At 37.5% G+C, this 23,043-nt stretch overlaps 2 protein-coding genes across 3 annotated transcripts in view; both read left to right on the plus strand.

Moving 5' to 3' along the window:
• Window positions 1-14,837, plus strand: part of LOC107737216 (cyclin-dependent kinase-like 5) — a 37,688-nt gene extending 22,851 nt beyond the window's left edge. For both annotated transcript variants that reach the window (XM_016548667.1, XM_016548668.1), the window contains exons 9-18: window positions 1,947-2,136; window positions 3,050-3,130; window positions 3,336-3,502; window positions 4,534-5,638; window positions 6,019-6,120; window positions 6,829-6,934; window positions 7,439-7,562; window positions 8,661-8,766; window positions 10,811-11,023; window positions 11,717-14,837. In XM_016548667.1, coding sequence (XP_016404153.1) covers window positions 1,947-2,136; window positions 3,050-3,130; window positions 3,336-3,502; window positions 4,534-5,638; window positions 6,019-6,120; window positions 6,829-6,934; window positions 7,439-7,562; window positions 8,661-8,766; window positions 10,811-11,023; window positions 11,717-12,094 — 2,572 coding nt within the window. In that variant the 3' untranslated portion in view covers window positions 12,095-14,837. The remainder of the gene's footprint in view (window positions 1-1,946; window positions 2,137-3,049; window positions 3,131-3,335; window positions 3,503-4,533; window positions 5,639-6,018; window positions 6,121-6,828; window positions 6,935-7,438; window positions 7,563-8,660; window positions 8,767-10,810; window positions 11,024-11,716) is intronic.
• A 2,470-nt stretch (window positions 14,838-17,307) lies between these two features.
• On the plus strand, window positions 17,308-20,751 carry LOC107737218 (retinoschisin-like). The gene is made up of 6 exons (XM_016548671.1): window positions 17,308-17,430; window positions 17,673-17,698; window positions 17,776-17,896; window positions 19,220-19,361; window positions 20,076-20,271; window positions 20,386-20,751. The coding sequence occupies exons 1-6, from the start codon at window positions 17,376-17,378 to the stop codon at window positions 20,536-20,538; spliced, it is 693 nt and encodes a 230-aa protein (XP_016404157.1). The 5' UTR covers window positions 17,308-17,375; the 3' UTR covers window positions 20,539-20,751.
• Window positions 20,752-23,043: the final 2,292 nt, after the last annotated feature.

Raw genomic sequence — 23,043 nt, forward strand, 5'->3', positions numbered from 1 at the left:
GTGCAAAGATTTGTGTCTCAGTTTTATGTCTACAGGTGCATCTCAATAAATTAGAATTTCGTGGAAAAGTTCATTTATTTCAGTAATTCAACTCAAATTGTGAAACTTGTGTATTAAATAAATTCAATGCACACAGACTGAAGTAGTTTAAGTCTTTAGTTCTTTTAATTGTGATGATTTTGGCTCAAAATGTGAGCCAAAATCATCACAATTAAAAGAACCAAATACTTAAACTACTTCAGTCTGTGTGCACTGAATTTATTTAATACACGAGTTTCACAATTTGAGTTGAATTACTGAAATAAATGAACTTTTCCACAACATTCTAATTTATTGAGATGTATCTGCCTCTGTCTCTGCATGCAGCTCTTCTCATCACTCTTTCATTTTCAGTGGTCATTGTTCAAACTTAGTTAGGATTTGAACAAAACTTTAACCCTAAGCATGACACTCGTCCTGCACCGTTTGTGCTACAGACATTCAAATCATGCTGCTTTGAAAAGTATTGCTGTTACTTTTCTACGTTGTCAAATGTATGATTTTTGCCTTTCAGATCCTTTGATTTCCTTTTGAAGGGCTATATTTAGGGAACTAAGGACCTGTATTTCAGAAACATCCAAACTTAGAATCATATCCTGTCTTTTTAGTAACCATGGCAATTTCACTTAGGAAATATAACTTTTTCAAATCTTAAAGGGATAGTTCACCCAAAAATGAAGTCATCATTTACTCAACCTAATTTACTCACCAAACCTTTATCAATTTATTTCTTCTGTTGAACACAAAGGAAGATATTTTGAATAATGCTGGTAACCAGACAGTTGACGGTAGCCATTGGCTTCCATAATATGGCAAAAATATGATGGAAGTCAATGTCTACCAGCAACTGTTTGGTTACCAACATTATTAATAATGTCTTCTTTTGTGTTGAACAGAAGAAAGAAACTCATATTGGTTTGGAACAACTTGAGGGTGAGTAAATAATGACAGAATTTTTATTTTTGGGTGAACTATCACTTTAAATCAAGAATTAAGACGGGAAGTTTCTGTAATACAGCCACCGAATATTACAGTGACTTGGGGTGGGCTCTGTTGAGGTCATAGCAACCACATAACAACACCCTAAAAACCACCCTGAACAACTTAACTACCACAAAGCAACACCATAGAAACCACTCAGGACCTTAGCCACAACAAAGAAACATTCTGAAACACCCTCTGAACATCATAGCAATTGCATAGCAACACCCTAGCAACCACCTATAAACACCTTAGAAACCATACCCTGGACACCTTAGCAATCACAAAACAACATTCTAAGAAATCCTCTAAACATCATAACAACTGTATAGCAACTTCCTAAAAAACAGCCAGCAGACCCTAGAAGCCACATAGTGTAGGGTCAAAAATTATCAAAGACTTCTGCTTTCCTGTCCCAAACCTATCTTGAGTATCATAGCAACACCCTGGAAACTACCCTGAACACCATAGGACATGCAAATAAACACTTTAAAAACTACCCTGAACACTCTGGCAACACCGTAGAAATCACCCAGAACACTCTAGCAACCACCTAGCAACACCCTAGAAACATCATTTGAAACCACCCAAAACATCTTAGCAATCACAAAGTACCACGCTAAAACCCCCTCTGAATGCCATAACAACTGCATGGCAACACCCTGGCAACCACCTTCATCATTCTAACACTGTGATGGCAGCTTTTGCAAGGGCAAACACCATACATTTTCTTCTGAAAACAGTTTTTTGTCTTGCATCGGTCAATAAAAGATACAAATAATTCAACTATTTTACTGATATGTTTATATTTTAACTACATGTACATTTAATTATGTGTAATTGATTTTCTTAATTATCTTAAAGGAAATGTCAGACTCCAATGAAGGTCAGTTCTTGACTTATTTTTGTCTTCTTGGCTCTCGCAGAGCTCCATATGGGAAGGCGGTGGACATGTGGTCGGTGGGGTGTATTTTGGGAGAACTGAGTGATGGGCAGCCCCTGTTTCCGGGAGAGAGTGAAATCGACCAGCTCTTCACCATTCAGAAGGTGTTGGGCCCCTTACCACCAGAGCAGATGAAGCTGTTCTACAACAACCCTCGTTTCGCCGGACTAAGAGTAAGGACCTGTCTTCTAATTCACTCCTGTCCTGTTCTGTTCTGTGCTTTCCTCTCATCGCCTCTTCTCTGCTCTCCTTTCCTATGGCACGGATGCCAGTATTCTGAATAAGTGGCTGCCTATGACTCATGTATTGCTATTTGCCAGTGTGAAACACAACTGGCTTTGCCTTGACAGGGCTGATCACAGTACATAATATTCACACACATGCGCATACACTCACACATACATAGCCTCAAAAAGTATTTGGACACTTTTGGACATTCAAGTCACACCTTAAACTGTACTTTGATTCCACAAGTGACATCTGCAAATGATTCTTAGCCATTTTTGCATTGCTTTTCACCCTGTAGGGGTTTATTTTGTAGTAATGACTATCTGACAATACATTATTTAGCTAATTACACTGCTACTTACCAAGTAAATAGTTAGATGGATATGAAATATTGATGTGTTTTTTTTTATTTATTATTTATTTATTTATTTTATTATCTTGCAGATTTGGTTAAAGAAAGAAAACTAGCCCATTACTAAAACAGTCAACCTGTATTTGATGTCATGCAGTGTTGATGTCTTGGATTTATATACTATTATTGTTTTAATTAATATTTTAATTAGCTTTTACTTTTACTTTTATATTTTTAGTTTTCATTTTTAGTTTAATTTTTTAGTAATTTTATTTACTTTTCTTGTTTTTTAAAATATTACTATTTAGGTTTAATTTATTTTGATTTCAGTTTAAGTTTCTATTTATTAATTGTAATGCTTCAGCCTGTTGTAATGCTTTCACCTCTTAATGCAATTAATCAATCACAAGTATTCCATATTTGTTATGAAATATGCAAATGTTCAGCTTTATTCTTTAGTCCTCCCTCTTTCTTTTAGTATATATGTATGTGCTTTTTTTTTACAGTTTCCTTCTGTAAGTCATCCTCAAACGCTTGATCGAAGGTACCTGGGCATCATCAATGGACTCATGTTGGATTTAATGAAGGTAAAACAGTCTGCAACATTCATTAGAGAACAGTATTTGCCTTTCAAATCCCAGCAGTTGTGATATATTTGGTGTTGATTTATTTTAAAATAAACTGCATATGTCATATCACCCCCAAGTGCAAAGTGTTATTAAAGACTGAATGTGAATGAGGTTTTATTGTCCTAGTGTGGCATGACTCTCCTCATTCTCTTTTCACTGTCAGAACCTGCTGTGCCTGAACCCCACCGAACGTTTTCTGACAGAACAGTGTCTGAACCACCCAGTTTTTCAGGGCCTTAGAGGGCCAGAGCGGCCAGCTGTCCCATCACCCACCCCACCTCGCTCCTCAAAGAGAAAACCATACCACGGAGACAACACCATACCCAGCCGGTCAGTAATAGCTGCTACTAGAACCTCGGTTAAGGGTGAAATGTGTGATTTCTGAGCCACTAGTGGCAGCAAACGGAACTGCCCAAAATGACAATTGTTTTTTAATCAGTACTGCATATTGACTTCGCCCCTGAATAAGCATTGTTCAGATAAACAGATTGCCCTGCACCATTGGTTGAGACAGAAGCTGACATGTTGAGCAATGTTTTAAAAGTGCCACAGAAAGTCTTTTTCAGAAAGTGAACCTGAATAACCTACACTGCCACTGAAATGTGAGAACGTATTTTATAACAAAATTACAGTTTAGTTTTGTAGAAGCTTTTCCAAGCTCAAGGTTGTTTTAAAGTAAGCATATGACTTTGAAACATTACAGAAAAAACACCTACACAATTAGAATAACATCCAGTGTACTATACTACAGTACAGTATAGTACAGTATACTATTATAGTATTTTAAAATATTTAGAATTGCCTATTATTTTTATATGTTCAGTTTTCATTTAAATTGTAGTTTAAATTTTAGAAATTGTGATGCACTTTTTTTAATATATCTGTTTAACTTTAATTAGACAAATTTACTCTGGTTAGTTGCCAGAGAAATATGTCTAATTTTTGTTTAAGTTTTATAAGTTACATTTTTTCATCTTATCTTTAGATTTTTTTTTATTTCAGCCCTATTCAAACAATTTGTAATAGTTTTAGTTTTAATTAATAATAACAACAGTGAACCAGGATAAGATGGCAACCAAAATTATTAGACAGAAGTTAAGTTTTTTTAACTGAAAATTGGGAAGACATATTATGAAGGCAAGACACAAAGACTTAACATCAATGGAAGATGAAGAATTTACATGAATTTATGTACAAAACTAAAATTTACAATGCAGTTGATTTAAATGAATAGTACCAAACAAGTGTCCAGCATACATGGGAGCTCCCTCAATGCTGTTTTAAAATCACCTCAGGTTGCACCTCTTGAAGTTAATTCCAAGAATGTCCAGAATATAAATATTTTGTGTTTATCCCTGCAGGAGCCACGGAAGTAAGAGTTCAGGTCACCGGCACGCTAACAGCAAGGACTGCTCGTCTCTACCGCGCCATGAGGACCTCCACCGGAGCACCGACGGCTTCCTGAACGGCAGCAACATGCTGACCTCATCCACCCTGAGTCCCACACTACACCCCAAGAGCTACCAGGCCCAGACCCTGAGCCGCTCGGCCTCTTGCAGCAAAGACTTGGCCAACAACAACCTTCCCCACCTACTCAGCCCCAAAGACACAAAGGGAAAGACCGAATTTGATTTCAACCTGGGGCCTAAAGCTGGAGTTGCCTCTGTGGGAGGGGACACCTCTACCGGCAAGTACCTCAAGTCATCCAAACCAGGCCGCCACTCGTCCTTCCTGGAAGGGAAGACCAGCACGCTGCAGTCTGGGGACAAGCACAGTCGCCATAACTACATGGAATCTTCGCACGGATCCATGCCTTCCACATCCTCCTCCAAAAGCTCCTCGTCCTTCCTCAGCCTGTCTAAGAGCCACGGAGCGCTGAACGACACCAAGTCCGTAAGCAATCTGACCGAGACACGACTCCATCTGGATGATCCCATGGTGGGATCGGGCTCAGGCTCCCGCTACTTCCCGTCTAGCTGTCTGGATCTAAACGCAGCTCCTGGGAGCCCGAGAGGTGAACGGCACGCTGGGGCGGAGCGGCAGGGTCACAGTCCCAGCAGCCGGGGGAACACGCGTCTGGAAGAGGGCACTCTGGACTCACGACGTTCTTCGAGTCGGAAAAAGACGCCGGATGAACCGAAGGCTTCGGACACGCTGGACCCAAGCAGGGCCGCGGGAGCAGGGGGCAGCCATGCTCACAATCTGCCCTCCCCGCATGAATCCTATCCTTATGGTCTCGGCTACACCAGCCCGTTTTCCTCGCAGCAGCGACCTCATCGCCACTCCATGTACGTGCGGAGAGACCGACACCGGCCGCACGGCCAGGAGGCGAATTTGGTGGTCGGGCAGGGAGTGCCAACACGTGCCAGCAGCCTACAACTCCTCTCGCCGCAGCTCCAGCATCGCACACTCCCACACCACAACACCAGTTCCTCCCGAGAAGAACTCACGCAAGATCTGAGCAGGGTCAGTGACCTGCTCTCGTTTTATCTCTGTGTCCTGTAGCATATTAGGTGCTGATCTCGCTAAAATGCACTCTGTTGGTTCCTGTGATCAGCATTTGAATATTTCTATCCAAGCAAGGATGCCCTCTTATTCATCTGTTCATCTTTGTCTGAATATTACGAATTCTCTACCATTCGCAAACAGCAATATTTCAAATGATGCTTGTTCACTGTAATAATTTCAGGAGATTCGATTTGTGATGTGTTTGCATGTGTGTATGTGATCTAATTTAAGATACGGCTCTGCTGCATCCTGCATTCATGCATTTTGTTTTGTTCTATCTGATTATTACATGCACACTCCCTGTGTCTGCTTATTTTGCTGTGTGTTTATGTCTGCAGAATGACCAGTCTCCCAAAGAGAAGCCTCATTCTCGCCCCCCGATTAAAGATTCTACGAGGGACAACACAGCTTCCTTCCACTCACAACGCCCAAAAAACGAGGTCCGTGGTCTCAACAGGACCCTCAGAACGCGTCCACTTAAACACTCACTAGTTGCTACTGTTTTTCATGCCTCATCTTATCTTTGTTTTTTAATGCATTGATCATAAAAGCAATTCACATTTAGCTTTCAGACCATTGATATGGATGTTTTGTAAATGTTCATGTCACTACATTAACTGCTAGCTCATGTCTTTAGCATTAAATATCTCAGATAAATGGACAGTTCACCCAAAAAAAAATGAAATTTCTGTCGTTGTCATGTTGTTCTAAATTCGACTTTCTTTTTTCTGTGAATTAAATTTTAAAGACTATTTCCATATTATTTACATGAAATTACAATGTAGGGACTGAAGCTTTCAAACTTCAAAAAGTGATCCATACGACTTTGCATATGTGGCATATGTTCCATGATGTATTGATTACAATAGCAGAATAAACAAAAATTCCACAGTCAAAAGTCTTTTCTTTTGTGTTCTATTGGAGAAAGAATGTTACACAGGTTTGGAATGATATTGAGGTTGAGTAAGTGATGACAGAAATTTCATTTTTGGGTGAACTGTCAGTTTAACCTCTCTTTCACACTGCTGCTTCTCTTCCTTAATCATTCCTTTCTCCCCAAGCAAATACAGTAAGACAGTATGTACAGTAAGTTGTAGGAACTACTGTTTTATACTATCCTGCAGTGTGACCGTCCTCTTGTAACTCAGGCTGGGATGTACCATGACGCTCATATGGAGGATGGAACCTCATCCAAGGAGAACAGAATCATCTACAGTGACTCGATGCCTCGCAGAGTGGGAAGCTTTTACAGAGGTACCCAAAAAATGTACTTGACATCTTGTGAAATATTATTTCAAATAACTGCTTTATATTTTAATACATTTTAAAATGTAATTTATTCCTGTGATGGCAAAGCTGAATTTTCAGCATCATTACTCCAGTCTTCATTGTCATATGTTCCTTCGGAAATCATTCTAATATGCTGATTTGCTGCTCAAGAAACATTTCTTTGTATTATTATCTTACTATTATGATGCTGAAAACAGATTTGCTGTTTAATATTTTTTTTAAAAACCATGATAATTTTTTTAGCATTCTCTAATGTATAGAAAGTTTTAAAATATAGCATTTACTTGAAATAGAAACCTCTTGTAACATTATAAATGTCTGTACTGTAACTTTTGATAACATTAATGTGTCCTTCCTGAATAAAAGTATTATATTTAAAGAAAATGTATATGTATTTATATGTGTGGTAAGAATGTTTGACTTAAGCTTTGATATTCTAGCTTTGATTTGTTCTGTCCTTTTGTGCAGTCCCTTCTCCTCGACCTGACAACTCGTTCCATGAGAGTGCCGGGCAGAGCAGAGTGCCAGCGGTGGCGGCAGAAAGCACAGCCATGACAAACCACCCCAAACGTCAGACCAATTTCGACCCCTGGTGAGCGAACATGCTTGTTAAGGCAGCACACGCTCGATCTAGACAAATAAATTATTCTGTACGCATATACCATGGCTGTAAGATGAAATGCTTTGTTAAGCTGGAAGTGACAACATGAAATATTTGGCTTCAAATGAAATGAACAGAACTTCAATGTTAAAATAATTAGTGTCTTTGATGGTTTTGAAATGTCTGGCAACAGTGCGTGCAGAAAATAATAAAGCATGCCCACTTTACGTTCTCTTTAAATTCACTGATGATAGCAATTGCTTTCATTAGCCAGGTCTCTGATAATATTGCTGTTCGCGTTTTATGTAATAGGGTGAATCTTAATAAAAGATGTCAAAAACATGTTTGTCATATTTCACTAACATACACTATATGGACAAAAATATTGGGATACCTGACCATTACACAGTAACATCACATTCTAAATGCATAGACATTAATATGGAGTTGGTTCCCCCTTTGCAGCTATAATAGCTTTGCAGCTTCCTCTGTTCTGGGAAGTCTGTCCACAAGATTTTGAAGTGTTTCTCTGGGATTTTTTGCCAATTCATCCTGTAGAGCATTTTGTGAGGTCAGACACTGATGTTGGACGAGAAGGCCTGGCTCGCAGTCTCCATTCCAAAGGTGTGCAATAGGGTTGTGGTATGGATGGTACAGTCATGGCATAGTCATGCTGGAATAGAAAATTCCAAACTGTTCCCAAAAAGGTGGAAGCGTAGCATTGTCCAAAATGTCCTGGTATGTTGAAGCATTAAGATTTCCCTTCACTGAAAGTAAGGGGCCCATCTCAAATCCTAAAACACAGCCCCATAACTGTATCCTTTTGTCCATATAGTGTAAATAATATAGTGAAAAATTTGGTTTGAATTTTTTATATATATTTTTTTATTAAAAAAAATCTTACATATACTGATGTTATTTAAAAAGTTGTCTGGATTTTTATTACTGTATTACAATGACATTATTTGTATTTCCATTACAGAAATTAGGCCGCAGATGTGCTTAAATAAAATCTTTTTATTTGATTTTATGACCAGAATCTCTTTGTGTTTCTTTGTGAGATTAAACTTTTAATAATTACATTTGTAGGAATAATTCAGAGGCCATGGTCATGAACCCACCAGAGGTCCCTAAGCAAAAAGAAAAACAAGGTTTCTTCAGAGCTATAAAGAAGAAAAAGAAGAAGTCACAACCGGTAAGAATGTCCTATTCATTCATTTACTCATTACATTTCCCTTTTTCAACTCTCAAAAATGGTTTCGAATGCAGTAAGAATAGCCAGGAGACCTTTTCTGTGTATGTTTTTTTTATTTATTGTTATTTCACATGTATGTATATGTGTTGCTTAGCTGCTGTGTTGTGTGTTTTTGTATGTCTGTCTGCGAGTCATTGAACTTAAATGATTTATTTTATACAAAAGGTAATATAGGCTAGGATAGAAAAAATACTGCCTCTCTTTATCACTAAAATTAATAGGCAAGATTTCACCTCATAGTGTTCACTCAGTCATCTCAATCAACAAGTAGTTGACCAGTGCACAAAGGAAGGTGAAATGGTCATATCATCCCAAAAAGGAGGCCGTCCACTTGTTCCACTGTCCAATGAATGCCTGACAGAATCCAACAGAGACTCTCAGTGCAGTTCAGTGCCTTCTGTAGCATTTCCCCACAATAGCCATATGGAGACCATTACAGACCCGAGCAGCATGTGTGTGGCAGAATCTGCCTCTACTGTGCTCTGTCCACAAATATTGAACCAGAGGACCGTATGTTCATCTGCTGTATTCAACAACAAAAGATGTTTGGTGTTAATAGAATGAGCCACTGGGGTTTTGTGCGTCTTATATTGCAGACGGACGGCAACGCAGGAAGGAACCCGAGCATCAAGAAAAGCCTTTTCCCCCTCTTTAACTCAAAGAATAGCTTAAAGCATAACTCTTCTGTCAAAGTGCTCCCTGTTGTCCCGCAGCCCATGGTATTGCTCACATAAAACCACGCCGCTCTACCAAATAAACACATCTTCATTGCATGTCATGCTAAATGTAGGTGTTTTATGACTGGATGTCTTTTTGTCATTTTTTTTTGTTTCTATTTAGAGTTTTCTTTTTTGCCAAAGCCATTTTTAACGAGCAAAACATCAGGTCCAGATCTATATTCAACTTTTTAATCAAATTAATTACATGATATGCTGATTATTTTATCAAATTAATTTCATATATTTTATTTGCTGAAAAATATAGTTGTATTAAAAAATAATAATATATATATATAGTATTTATATTTATTTAATTATTTATATTATATTATGTAGTTTGTGTATTTGCTAAGAAAAAACCCAGAATAAAAATAATTTAAGACATTTATTGTTGCAGATGCGTGCATCATTTTATAGACGTCACAAAAAAATTAATTTGTTCTGTTGTGTTATTTTAAGATATTTAGCTGTGTTGATGTTTAAATTAATATATTAAATATGAATTTTCAGCCAAAGTAAAACTGTTCTTAAACTGGTCTTTAAGCCTAATGCATCTTTGCACATATCACATTTAATTTATGATCTCAATAGCTGGTAGAAGAGACAGACTCATAGTTTAATATACTGTGTTGTCTTATGTAATGTAATATTGATAATCAATGTTGAACCATATTAGGTCAGGACGTTTTTATATGTTGACGTAACAGATCTGGTTCTGTGTGTTTTACTCACTAAACATCATCGCTTAGGTTACTGCTAGCATCGCAAAAGCATCAGCATGTGTTCTGTTAGAAGCATGGACCCCATAACCGTCTTTAGCAGCACTTGCTCAAAGAGGATGCACGTTTTCTCATTTACCATTCTCCGAACCTGGGAAAGAGTAGGAGAAGTGGTCAAAATGTTTCCACACACAAACTCTCCGTCTTCTGTACACAAACTCTTGCACATTTTGGTACAAAGGGTCAGAAACTGGGCACGTCCCGAAACACTTAGGTCTTTGCCTATCTTCAAAAATCCATGCTCTCCAGATACACTTGTAAAAGCTGGTCACGGGAATGAAATCTTTTTTAATTCTTAAATTGTTTCCATCATAATCAACTGGATGCCATGAACTGGTTAAAAGGGCAGTATTTCAGCACGTTTCCAGTTTTCTGGCCTAATGCACGAGATTATGGGTGAATTTTTGTTTGGAGAGGAGATTTATTGTACATAAGTCCCAGCATTCAGGTGAGTTCACTGGTGTTGTGGTTTGATCCATGTGTCAGGTTCCTAGTGAGGCTCAGCAAGACCAGCTAGTGATACAAAGACCAGTCAAATCCTCGTCTCATCACAGCAGTCGTCACCGCAACCGAGATCGCGACCGGGAACGTGATCTGGAAAGGGACAGGGAGCGTGACCGGGATCGAAACCGTGAGAGGGATCGTGATCGTGACAGGGACAACACTTGGCCTGAAAAGCAGACAAATGTGCAGCCTCAGGTAAAATAAATAAAAAATTCACACCAACAGCGTATCTATAAAGATAACTATGGTATATTAGCATCCATATTGACATGCAATAACATTCTGGTTATTCTAAGCACATGCTACTTTTAATGCCCAAGTTCTTTAAAGCAGGATTGGCTTTTCAAAGTTTTTATTATTTATCATGTGGAAGAAATAGTTTTGAAAGTGATTCATCATTGTTATCGTTATAGTTGTGTTGTGGACAAATTCTCAAAGAATTAGAACAATTATTAAAACTTTATAGTTATCGTTATCTATCAAAAATACAGTAATATTGTGAAATATTTTTTTACAATTTTAAATAAGTTTTCTATTTTAATCTGTATAAAACTGTAATTTATTCCTGATGCAAAACTGAAATATCAGCAGTCCTGATCCTTCAGTAATCATTCTAATATGCTGATTTGACGCTCAAAAACATTTCTTATTAATATCACAGTTATGCTGATTAATATTTTTGTGGTAACCATGATATGTTTAATCAGGATTCTCTGATGAAGGAAAGATAACAACATCTGTTTGAAATCGAATACATTATAAATGTATTTTTTGACCGTTTAATGCATCCTTGCTGAATAATAGTATTATTTCTTTAAAAAAAAGACTTCCTTTGTATTTTATGATTGCACACAGACGTGCATTATTAATCTTGCTTTCCTGTTGCAGAACCAGCCTCTGAAGTCCCTGCGGAAGCTCCTACACCTCTCGTCTCCTGCTACGTCCAATCAGCCCCCACCTCCCGATCGCTCGGCAGAACTGCGCTTCCAGCCCCTCCCTAACCCCCCTTCCAAAGGGAACCTGAACGAGGCCAGAGGGCTCCCACCAGGCAGCGTCACCCCCAATACCAAGAGCCGCAAACCCCACAACTACCCTCTGCCAGGGCAGATCGAGTCCAGCTGGCACGTCTCCGCGCTGAATAGGGCCGAGGGCGCACCGTACCCAGACCAAATGGCAAACAAAGGTGGGCAGAATGGTATCGGCTTTACCAGAGCCGCTCGCGCGAGAATGCCAAACCTCAACGATCTGAAAGAAACGGCTCTTTAGAGGAGGAAGGCCCCCTAGTGGCCACTAGTGTACTTGGTTTCTCCTTTTCCTTCCTGGCTACCTATGGAATGCTATTGTTCATACAGTGGTACACAATGCCACTTCTGGCCAGAAGGTGGCAATAGTTACGTCTCAGCTTTGTTTTTTTAAAGCATCCACATTTGATAGAATTTGTATTCTTGTTCATTACATCTGGGTTCAGTTTTCTGTTGAAAATAGCTTACTGACGATGATATGAATCTATGTATTTGTATATGGAAACTTGGGGATGGGGGACAAAAAAAAAATCTGTGGAATTGTAAGAGCTTTAGTTTATACACAAGAGAATGTATAAATATTTAATGTGTAATAATTCTATATTTCATGGAGATTATTTAATGAATTATTGGTGTGTTAATAGTTACAATGTACAGAGTGCATTTTATGGTTGTAACAAAAGTACTTATTGTTTCTGAATTATTTTCCACTCTTCTGATATGAATTCTCAGTGCAGACTTGGTCTATATTACACACTGTCTCATACGGCAGGTTATTGAATCAATTGGTTATTGAATCATCCCTATTTAAAACATGCAACAGCATATCAGCAACTACTGATGCATCCTAACCAGGTTCTGTGTTACTTTTCATGCAAGACCATTAAATTGACGTCCCATGATGGCTATCTCTCTCACTTTACCCGTAGCCGGTGTCTTACAATGTTTTCTTACTTCCCATGAGCTTGGCATTCAAAACCCAACACATTGAGATCAGATAGTGCTTGTGTTTAGCATGAGTTCATTAGAGTCCAGATCCCCGAAGAGCTGATGAATTTCAGCAGAGGCTTAATGAAATAATGAATCTGAATAATGAATTTCAGCAGAGGCCTCACGGTGTCTCCCTCTGCGATCTAAACCCCACCAGCTGATGGATAAGTGTGACTTTGCCTGTGGCACGAGCGATGGTTTACAAGCGGCTCTGCTCAAGGTTGTGAGAGTTAAGTCCGTATCTCCATCCTGACGTGACTTTCAGCGGTCGCTTTGCGGGGATTCAGTCGTACGTGTGCATGATTCTTTGAACAAACTGAATAACTGGCGGTTTTATTTGAATCAGTTTAACCGCATGTTTTTGAAGAGATAAAAGCATTGCCTCAGAACCTGGTAAAAGGATTTCAAAGACGTAATGCAGTTATTGATCTGTTAGCGGGGAGGGCAGGTGGGAGACGCAGTAAGATTTTGGAGTGGCCTCTGAAACGCAGCACATTTTCATTCAGGCTTTCAGTGTTTGCTTTAGATTGATCTCACTGTACATTTCATTCAATTATATTCTACTAATATAGATTGAAATGAGATGGATATAAAATATGCAAACTAGCTATATTAAGAATTCCAGGCATTTGAATACCAATGCAAACAGAGCAATATATCATAACTTTGAGGTGAATTTATCATCCTTCATAGAGTTGCAGCAGAGTGTTACATTTTTATTCATTTACATTGATTATCACGACAGGCACTTTGCTTAACAACTGCAGTTTCTTACAAAATCCCCCCAAAGAGAGTGACAGAGCATTTTTCATTTTAAATAACTCTAGTGAAATGTGTCCTGGGAACTATTTTTTTTTTTTTAGTAGTATTGTTTATAAATGGTGCACTTTAAACAGACATTTCACAGGTGTTTGTGCTGATATGGTGTTTGATTAAAACAGAATTTTGTATCCATCTAATCTTCTACCTTATCTACCTACAGTATATGAGCTCTGTCTTTCACAGGACTGGATTTAGAAGTTTTATGTTCAAGTTACACATTCAGATTTAGTCTATACAGTATCTTTGACATTTACATCAAAAGTCATGTTTTTTTTTTTATCTGTTCTCATTTATATCTTATTGATTTCCGTTGTCTCAGCACTATTTCAGTGTGTTATGCATAATGAAATGACCAAGTTAATTTTCAGTAACATCTTGAATCATTTATATTCTATATATCTCACATCATATATCTGACAGCAATCCTGTTTAGTCATTATGTTCTTTTAAACTCTTGTGTTGTCTTTCATGGTTAAACTGCCATGCAATAACAAACTGTTGTTTTTTGATTTGTAGGAAGAGATGAGAATCAACTTCTATGTGCTTGTTCGAAAAGCCCCTTTCTGGAACCTCTTGTTTTCTTGTTGCATATTTTCAGGTTAATATTAGTGAAATGAAACTCTTTGTTCCTGAGTAATGCGGTCTGCCGGTTTGAGAGTATTTCATCCTGGCCTGAATGTGATTGCATCACTTTGGATTAACACCTTGTCCATAAACGCTCGAACATCCTTTAATCTGCAGTACGTTGGCACAGTCGGTCTCTGTGGTGCCAGGTAATCTTCTCATCAGCCAGCTGTTAGGACTGACAAGATAAATAGTTTGGCTGTAGCCAGCTGTGGTGAGGTCGCCTGCGACTGTTAATCTATAACCGGCCTTGTTAACCCGCTACAAAACCTACGTTTGCAGCATGTAGAATGTCGCTGATTCTGCATTTCTTCTGGTTTGCGAAGCACCATTATTTTGTTTTGAATGTTATGTTTTTTCTTTCAAATCAACTTGTGTGGAATCATGCTAACATGCAAAAAATGACCACTTCCCTATCCCAGAGTACTAAAATACTACAAAGCTAGTTTAAGCGCTAAAACAGAAAACTGATTTCAGAAGGGCTGCATCTTTGTGGGCAGAAATGACCATTCTGTCATTTCTGTCAAAATGGAGTCTGATAGTGGTGTGATATTGTAGAGTGAATACACAATACTGTTTTAAATTTTGTTTTAGGTTTATATATATATATATATATATATATATATATGTTTCAAATCATTTGTTCTTTAACTTTCTATTTATCAGAGTCCTGAAAAAAAAATACATTTTTAACATTGATAATAATGAATGTTTCATGCGCGCCAAATCAGCATATTATAATGATTTGTGAAGAATCATGTGACACTGAAGACTGGAGTAATGATGCTGAATATTCAGCTTTATCGTCACAGGAATAAATTACATTTTAAAATATATATATAAAAAGTTATTTGAAATTGTAATAATATTTCACAATATTACTGTTTTTAATGTATTTTTGATCAAATACATACAGCCTAGGTGAGCATAAGCGACTTCTTTCAAAAAAACGTATCAACCCCAAGCTTTTGAACGGTAATATAGCTGATCCTATAATAATGTATATATTCTATCTTAAATTACTACAGGATGACATTGTAGCCATTTGAATTATGTTTTAAAAATTACACTGACAAATTGTGTCCCACTTCACCTCTATTCACCTTATATATGGACTGAATGAGCAGGGTTTTGACTGCCTTAAATGTATGTTGAAGGATATTTTGAAGGTGATTCAGAGTGCTTCTTGGTTCACTGCCATGTTGAAGTATACTTGGAGGTACTGACAACTCATCTGTCATGGTTTAATAGCCATAGACAGCTTGTCTTATATTGGCTTGTAGCATCGATCATCCAAATAGGATGCCTGTTAACCTTCCAGTGTCTGAGCTGTTGAATGCAGGGATATAAACATTCAGGTTCGTCCCCAGAATAGATGAAATATATTGGACATCTTCATTGATCCTCATATTTGTGAATGGCTGTTCATTTTCTGTGGCTTGGCAATGACTAGAAGCTGTATCCTCTTAGAATGTAATGTATTTACATTTTTTTTTTTCAGTTTACCATTGGACAAATGTTTATATCTCCATAAGAATGTAAGTCTTAAATAAGGCCCAGTGGTCAGCTGCATCTGCATCTTTCATGGTTATCAAAAACAGTTCTCTCTTTTCTACTTTAGACATTTCATGATGTTTATTCCACCTTTAAGTATTGAAATCACCACATTTTTGTCTAAAGCCGTTGTGTGCCAATTAAAGCCATTGTGAAGTCATGCAAGGCCAAAGGTTTACAATCTTATCAGGAAAAAGAGTTTATTCTGGCAGAAGAGCATCTGTCATATGAGTTCACATACATATCTGTCATTCTCTTTTTATTTTAGTGGACTGACTTCTGAGTCTGTCATAGAATGTACTTGGAAAGATATCTGTTTTTATTTTATATAAATGTTAAGACTGTTCCTATTAGATGTTGAACTGTTTTGCTGAGTTACTGCAGTCTGTTTGAATCCTGTTTGCTGAATTGACAGTGTGGTCTATCCCTAAATTGTGTCATTTCCCCTTCTGCTTGACAGGATTGACACGAACAACATACAGTAGCTGTCAAAAATCCAACCAATCGGGATGTGACTTTCATTTAGACAACAGCCATCATTTTGGTTACATCTTTCAGGCCCATACAGAATCTGCAAACTTCTTCACATCCCTCACCGCTTGCATGTTCATTTATGACACATTTTGGCTTTTTACTGTTTCTTTCAGTTACCAGTAAGAGTCTAGTACTCTATAGTTTTAACACACACTTCCATATTTATTTCTGCCCCAAAATCAGCACAGACAATTAGATAAAAGTGCAGAATCTGTCTGGGCCTTCATCTATCCAGAGTTATTTGCTTGTAACTTTATTCACCAATGCACAACATTTAGCTCAAGCATAATCACCACCACTCACTCAGCACTTTGTCTATGTCTTTTGTGAAGACTATTTGTTTGTGTGTTATCTTTAGGGTACAAGTGGGTAACAGCACCCTAACATTTGATTTAAGTCTGGGCATGTCTGACTCTAACAGTGTTTATAATGTATATTCTGCTGTAATTAATAACAATTAAAACAATGTCTACCCAGCTGTGTTCCAGCATGCATCATTTCATTGCAAACACCTGCCAGCATATAAGAAACCTATGTCTTTGACATTATTAATGAAAAAAAACACACACAATGAAGACCTGTACATAATGAAATAATTGATCATGAACCATAGCAACTACAGAAGAAAGATGACACTGCACTGAAAAGAAAGAAACCAGCCTTCATCTTGTCTCTCCATCAGATGGCATATTTAATGTAGTGATTTGCATCAACAGATTGCCGGGGAAGTTGAATTGAGTTAATTGCATGCATTGAACCATTAACTGGGTCACAGAAGGTGACCATCCGGCTTTATAATCTGAGATCATTTGGCTATTTCTCCCTTTTTTAACAGACAAGGGTCCGACTGGGATGTGAACAATTTCAAACTAGCTTTCAGAAGTAAAGGGAGGAGCTTTGAGATGAAGGGCATTAGATAAGGCCATTAGTGCTCTGTGGATTACAGTAATCCAGCACCTTTAATATCAGTGCGGTGGTCCACCACTCGAAAAATAACCATCATGGAGTACAGACTGCAGAACACGTTTCTGTTAGCCGTCCTGCTGGTGTCTGAAGGTATGTGTTATTGAGTTGTATCATTTTCACTAAATTAGCAGAAATTAATATTCAAATTTGGAAAAAAAATTTTTTTATCAGATTTAAAGACAAAGAACAATGAAAAAAATTTAACTATTACTAAACTAAGTTAATAAAGATGATTGTGAATGTTAAATGTTAATAAAACATTTCACCTGTATTACAATTTTATTTATAGCCTAATTAAATGTTGCTGTTTTACTCTTCCACATTTTGTCCAGGTTTTATTGGGCTGCAAGCACAAGAGGTAATTAAACACATTTGCTATTGATATCAGAGACAATTAAAAGATAAATATTGATGGCAATGTTAATATGTGTTTAGGATGGCGAGGGCAACGACACATGGGCTGGGAAAATTTGCAAGTGTGACTGTGATTCCTCTAGCAAGTTGCTTTCTAAAGGTTCTTCATCAAGTAGGGGACAGGAGATGGACTGCATGCCAGGTAAGAAAGAGAAAGGGACTGTAAGAAATATGGATGAAAAAATGCATTCTAAGAATCACATTACTGTCTTCTTTTAAAATGTAATAAGCACTAATTGTAACCAAAGTGTGAGTGCGTTGTAGGCTTTGTTCTGGTTTGGATAAACTCCATTATGAAGAAGTTGTTCAAAATGTGTTAAACAAATATGTAATGAATCAGTTTCCTTCGTTATCTAGATAGTACTGTTTTTACTGCCTGAGGGTGAATTGTGAATCAAATACCACTGAAATCCTTTATGCTCATTTTGTCAGGAGAGCGAAACTTGTGAATGGGGCTTTGCACTAACATTGACTCTTTGGGAATTGAGATGAATGGATTTGTTAGCACTAGCTGGTGCCCTCTAAAAACAGAAGGCAGGACATGTATGAATGAGCTGGCTGCCGGACAAGCCTTCGCCTGCAGTGGTGCAGAAAGTCATTAATAATTTGGTTGCAGCTTCACCTGGGCCATGTGCGCCATCACCGCATCCCATTGGCACACCACCACAGGGCAGACATGCTCCATTAACACAGAGCAACTTGTGTTCGGAGTCCTCCAAGACTGATGTGTTAGAATTAAATGAAATGAAAAGCTGAGATTTTTTTTTTTTTAAATGGAGTAAGAATCAGAGATGGATCCCATTATGTTGAGATGCTGAGATTACCAAAACAAGATTAGGTCCACTCAATTAAACCATTGACCATTAAAAGGGACCGTTTAAAAGAAAAAAAAAAAAGTTCATTCTCTATCATTTGTCATTCCAAACCTGTATGACTTTCTTTCTTTTTTGTTCTACAGCTTTGTTTCCCTTTGACTTCCATTATATTTTTGACCATGCAATGGAGGTTACTGTTTAGTTATCAACATTTACTTTTGGCGAAATTTTTAAAGAGCCACTCTGAAAAAGAGAAACCATCTGTCAAACTAAAGTCTTAATGGATGTTGTGATCTTTCACTATGGGGAACTAAAGCTTTTGGGATTGTAAAGTCACGAGCAGAAGAGTGGAAGCACGGAATTACAGAGCCGCCAGATTAACGCTTTGTCCATTTCTCTTTAACACAGCAGGACAAAGAAATCTCTCTGATTGCGTGACTAATGTTTCATTAAGCCTCCTGTCAGACATGTCTGATATCTTGCAAGCTTTTGTTGAATGGGCCTGTCCATAGATTTTTGGTATTTGGAGCTGCCTGTAGAGTCAGAAAGCCTGGTTGGAGCCAAACTGACATAGATGCGTTTATGTTTTTACTTCAAATAACAGTATATGCAAAGATACATATTAACCTCATTCTCAATTTACTGTCCAGAGTGTCGCTACCATAAGCCCCTGGGTTTTGAGGCAGGATCTGTGACCTCAGATCAGATCAGCTGCTCTAATGAAGACCAGTACACAGGCTGGTTCTCCTCCTGGATTCCAAGCAAAGCAAGGCTCAACAACCAAGGATTTGGGTGAGTTCTCTGAAATATTTATTAGTATAGTGGCTGCTGGAACAGAAGTCACCTCTTTCAGTTAAAAGAGCCAACTGGATTTTTAAATAGAGAAATCTTCAAATTGACTCTTTTATAACAAATAAATCTATTTCATAAAAAGACGAATTTACGAATTTTCCTTTTCTTTTAGTCCTAATATATTCTCTTATTTTATCTATATGCTATATACATACAGATTCATTGAAAAAAAAAAAAGAATACCTTTATTCAGCAAGGATAAATTAAATTGATTAAAAGATGCATTAAATGGACCTATTCATCAAAAACCCTGAAAACAAAATATTAAGCAACACAACTGTAATGTGTAATAATAAGAAGAAATGCACCAAATCAGCATAATAGAAAGATATTTGAAGGATCATTTGACAATGAAGACTGGAGTAATGGCTTTGCCATAATAGATTTCCCTTTAAAATGTATTAAAATAGAAAAAAAGTTATTTTAAATTGTAATGATATTTCACAATATTTTTTGCTGTATTTTTGATCAAATTAATGCAGCCTTTGTGAGAATAAGAGACTTCTTTCAAAAACATTTAGAAGTCTTACAGACCCCAAACTTTTGAACAGAGTATTACTGAAACAATCTTGATAAACAGTTTTAGGTATTTCAATCTTAAAGAGACTTGGACTATTTTGCATATATAGATTCTCTCTCTTTCTCTTGTCCAAGGTGTGCCTGGCTGTCTAAGTTCCAGGATACCAACCAGTGGCTTCAGATTGACCTGAAGGAGGTCAAAGTGGTTTCTGGTATCCTGACCCAGGGCCGCTGTGACTCTGATGAGTGGGTTACCAAGTACACCGTGCAGTACCGCACCAATGAGAAACTCAACTGGATCTACTACAAGGACCAAACTGGAAACAACAGGGTATTCCAGCCCATCCTGGAATAATAAGGATTGGGAAAAAAATCACTATTTCTTTGAAGGAATACATAAATATTGGTTTTAACTGTTTTCAACGCATACTTTTTTTCCCCTCAGATGTTCTATGGAAACTCTGACCGCTCTTCCACAGTTCAGAACCTTCTGCGTCCACCTATCGTAGCACGTTACATCCGTATCCTCCCTCTTGGTTGGCACACTCGCATCGCCATCCGCATGGAGTTGCTACTTTGCATGAATAAATGCACCTGATCTGGAACATGTCAGCGAAGCCATACTCAACTATTTCCTGTTCCATCCCATTTCTTGTATCACAACATGCCAAAGTGAATATCACTGCCCAATCAATGCATCAATGCTTATTTTCTGGTATTTTCAAGGAAGAAGCGATCATTAGAATGTGTTAAGGTTACATTTATTTGTCTTAAATATGTTTTCCTCTTCTTTTTGCATATAAAGTATATTTCATTCATTTTATAAACCAAAAATGTGTTGCTTTGTCAAATCATTTTTATCAAATTGCAAGCTGAGGCCACTGTAGTAATATGGCTGAACCATAGGTTTGCTTATCTGGGACATCTCATGGAGTTTTGTATTATTGTGTGTTCTAATGTGGTTTGTGATGGTGATGTAGGATGTTTCATTCCCACAGTTATGACCAATTCCTTTTTGAATTTATTATGAGCGTACATTGTTTAATTGTGTTTGTGGCTTACCTGAGAAACAATGCCTTTGAATAAAGTGTCTCTCTGTACCTTGCATGTTGTATAATCTGTTCACTCTCAAGTTGGATTCACCATTTTAACACAATTCCAAAAGGTTAATATGGCTACTTGATAAAAATAAATAAAAGAAATATTCATATAAAAAATAAATTGTAGTAAGGGGAGCATTTGAGGCCCCCAGTGTATCAATGTACATGCACAGGATGATCCAATATATTATTAGAGGAAATCAATTCAAACATTTCCATAAACTACATCTGATATAACTTTTAATTATTCACTTCTATATAAGGTAGCAATTTAATACTCAAGACCTTATGTCAAAAACGAGATGTTTGTAATTTAATAATTATTTAAAAATAATAACTTAAAAATGCCTCAGGAGTATTTTGCCCCATTTCAGAAGGGGTCATCTTACCCAAAGTGTCTAACTTTACTGTTCCACTTCAAATAAAAAGCATATTTCCCCCCTAAAGTCTAAATTAATTAGGCTACTGCTGTGCCCATGAATTCTCCATCAACCAACATAAAAACATTATATTCAGTTATATAAATTCACAGAAAACTATATGGTAGCTATCAAATGATATCAAAACTAAACTCTCCAGATGGAATAAGTCGGACAAACGCTGGTGTTCAGAAAATGTGCTCTTTTTGTGTCGAGTGAGTGCGCATGCGCTTCAAGGCAAATAGAGGAGGAATGCACCTGCTTGTTAGTCATTAGTGGATTGATTAGAAATACCTTAAATTGTAGTTTCGCTTCAGCGACTGTTGTTTACACACTCCTCTGATCAACATGAAAGCTCTTGGCCTTAAAAGCAAGCGGTGTTCCTCATCCAGAAGTTCCATATCAAGAACCAGAGGACACGCTGCGTTCATGTACACAGTCCGACAACAGGTGTGTTTTGTAGGTCCAGAAATAACAAAAGAACAGAAGTTGAAAGTGTACCTAAAATGATTGTACATAAAAACAACTGGCTTTCATGCACAGGTCAATAAGACGGCAGTGAGACGCGTTCATGAGGCCAAGAGCGTAAGCAGATATTTGCTGCAGAGACTGGGGTCAGAGGCCGCGCGTCTCTCCTGTTTCAGCCGCCACAGAACCGTCTCGAGGAGGGAGATTCTGGAGGCCTGGGATCAGATGAGACGACGCAGAAATCCAGCTCCGCTGGCAGGCGCTTGAATCTTTTTAACAGACGCTTTGAGTGTATCTATTTTAACGGATCTGTAAATATTTAACTGTTGAAATAAAAGCCTTTTGTTAAAATAGTGAGGGTTTGTTTACTGTCGTAACAACTGTACGCTGGCATGTATGACTTATTTATATATGGAATATTTGATTCTTTGCAGTACGTGTTTTTTGCCACTAACGTTAGTCAAAAAGGGGTGGAAGCCCTCTGCTTAAATTGATGGTGCCCTGGCGTAATTTAAAAACACTTCAAACCCCTTGAGAGGCTTTTCCTCGTTTCTTGGATGATTGCTCGCATTTTGCAAAACATACGTCACGTCACGTCTACACTACAAGACCGTGAATAATACAAATTAAGTATAGATGTGAACTGTACTTTCTGTGACTCACAACCAGAAAATGTCTTGCATCTTTTTTTTGGCTTTGTGCTCGTAAGAAAAACTTGGCAAGACATTTGCCAGTTCACTGTAAACATAATTACTTTGATCTTTGACATTTAAAGATGTTTTGTTTGTATTTTTCACTTTAGAGAAGCAATATGAAAATGTTTACGTTCTTTGCAACTTAATTATTTTGCTTGCGAAATATTTTATTAACAAATGCAAGATTATGAAAGTTGCCCACAATAAATGTGAATCAAGAAGTTGACTGAAGACGACCAAGGCGTTTTTCATACTATATATATATATATATATATATATATAAGAATATAAACGAATATATTAACGAGGGTTAATAAACGAATCAGTGAATGAATCATTTACTGAACGGATCCAAACGATTCGAGTCACTGGGATGAATCAAAACCTCCTCACTAGACTCACGCGAGTCAGTGAGATGTGC

The sequence above is a fragment of the Sinocyclocheilus rhinocerous genome, unplaced genomic scaffold (assembly GCF_001515625.1).
Source record: "Sinocyclocheilus rhinocerous isolate Xijiao unplaced genomic scaffold, SAMN03320098_v1.1 scaffold1275, whole genome shotgun sequence".
Classification (NCBI taxonomy): domain Eukaryota; kingdom Metazoa; phylum Chordata; class Actinopteri; order Cypriniformes; family Cyprinidae; genus Sinocyclocheilus; species Sinocyclocheilus rhinocerous.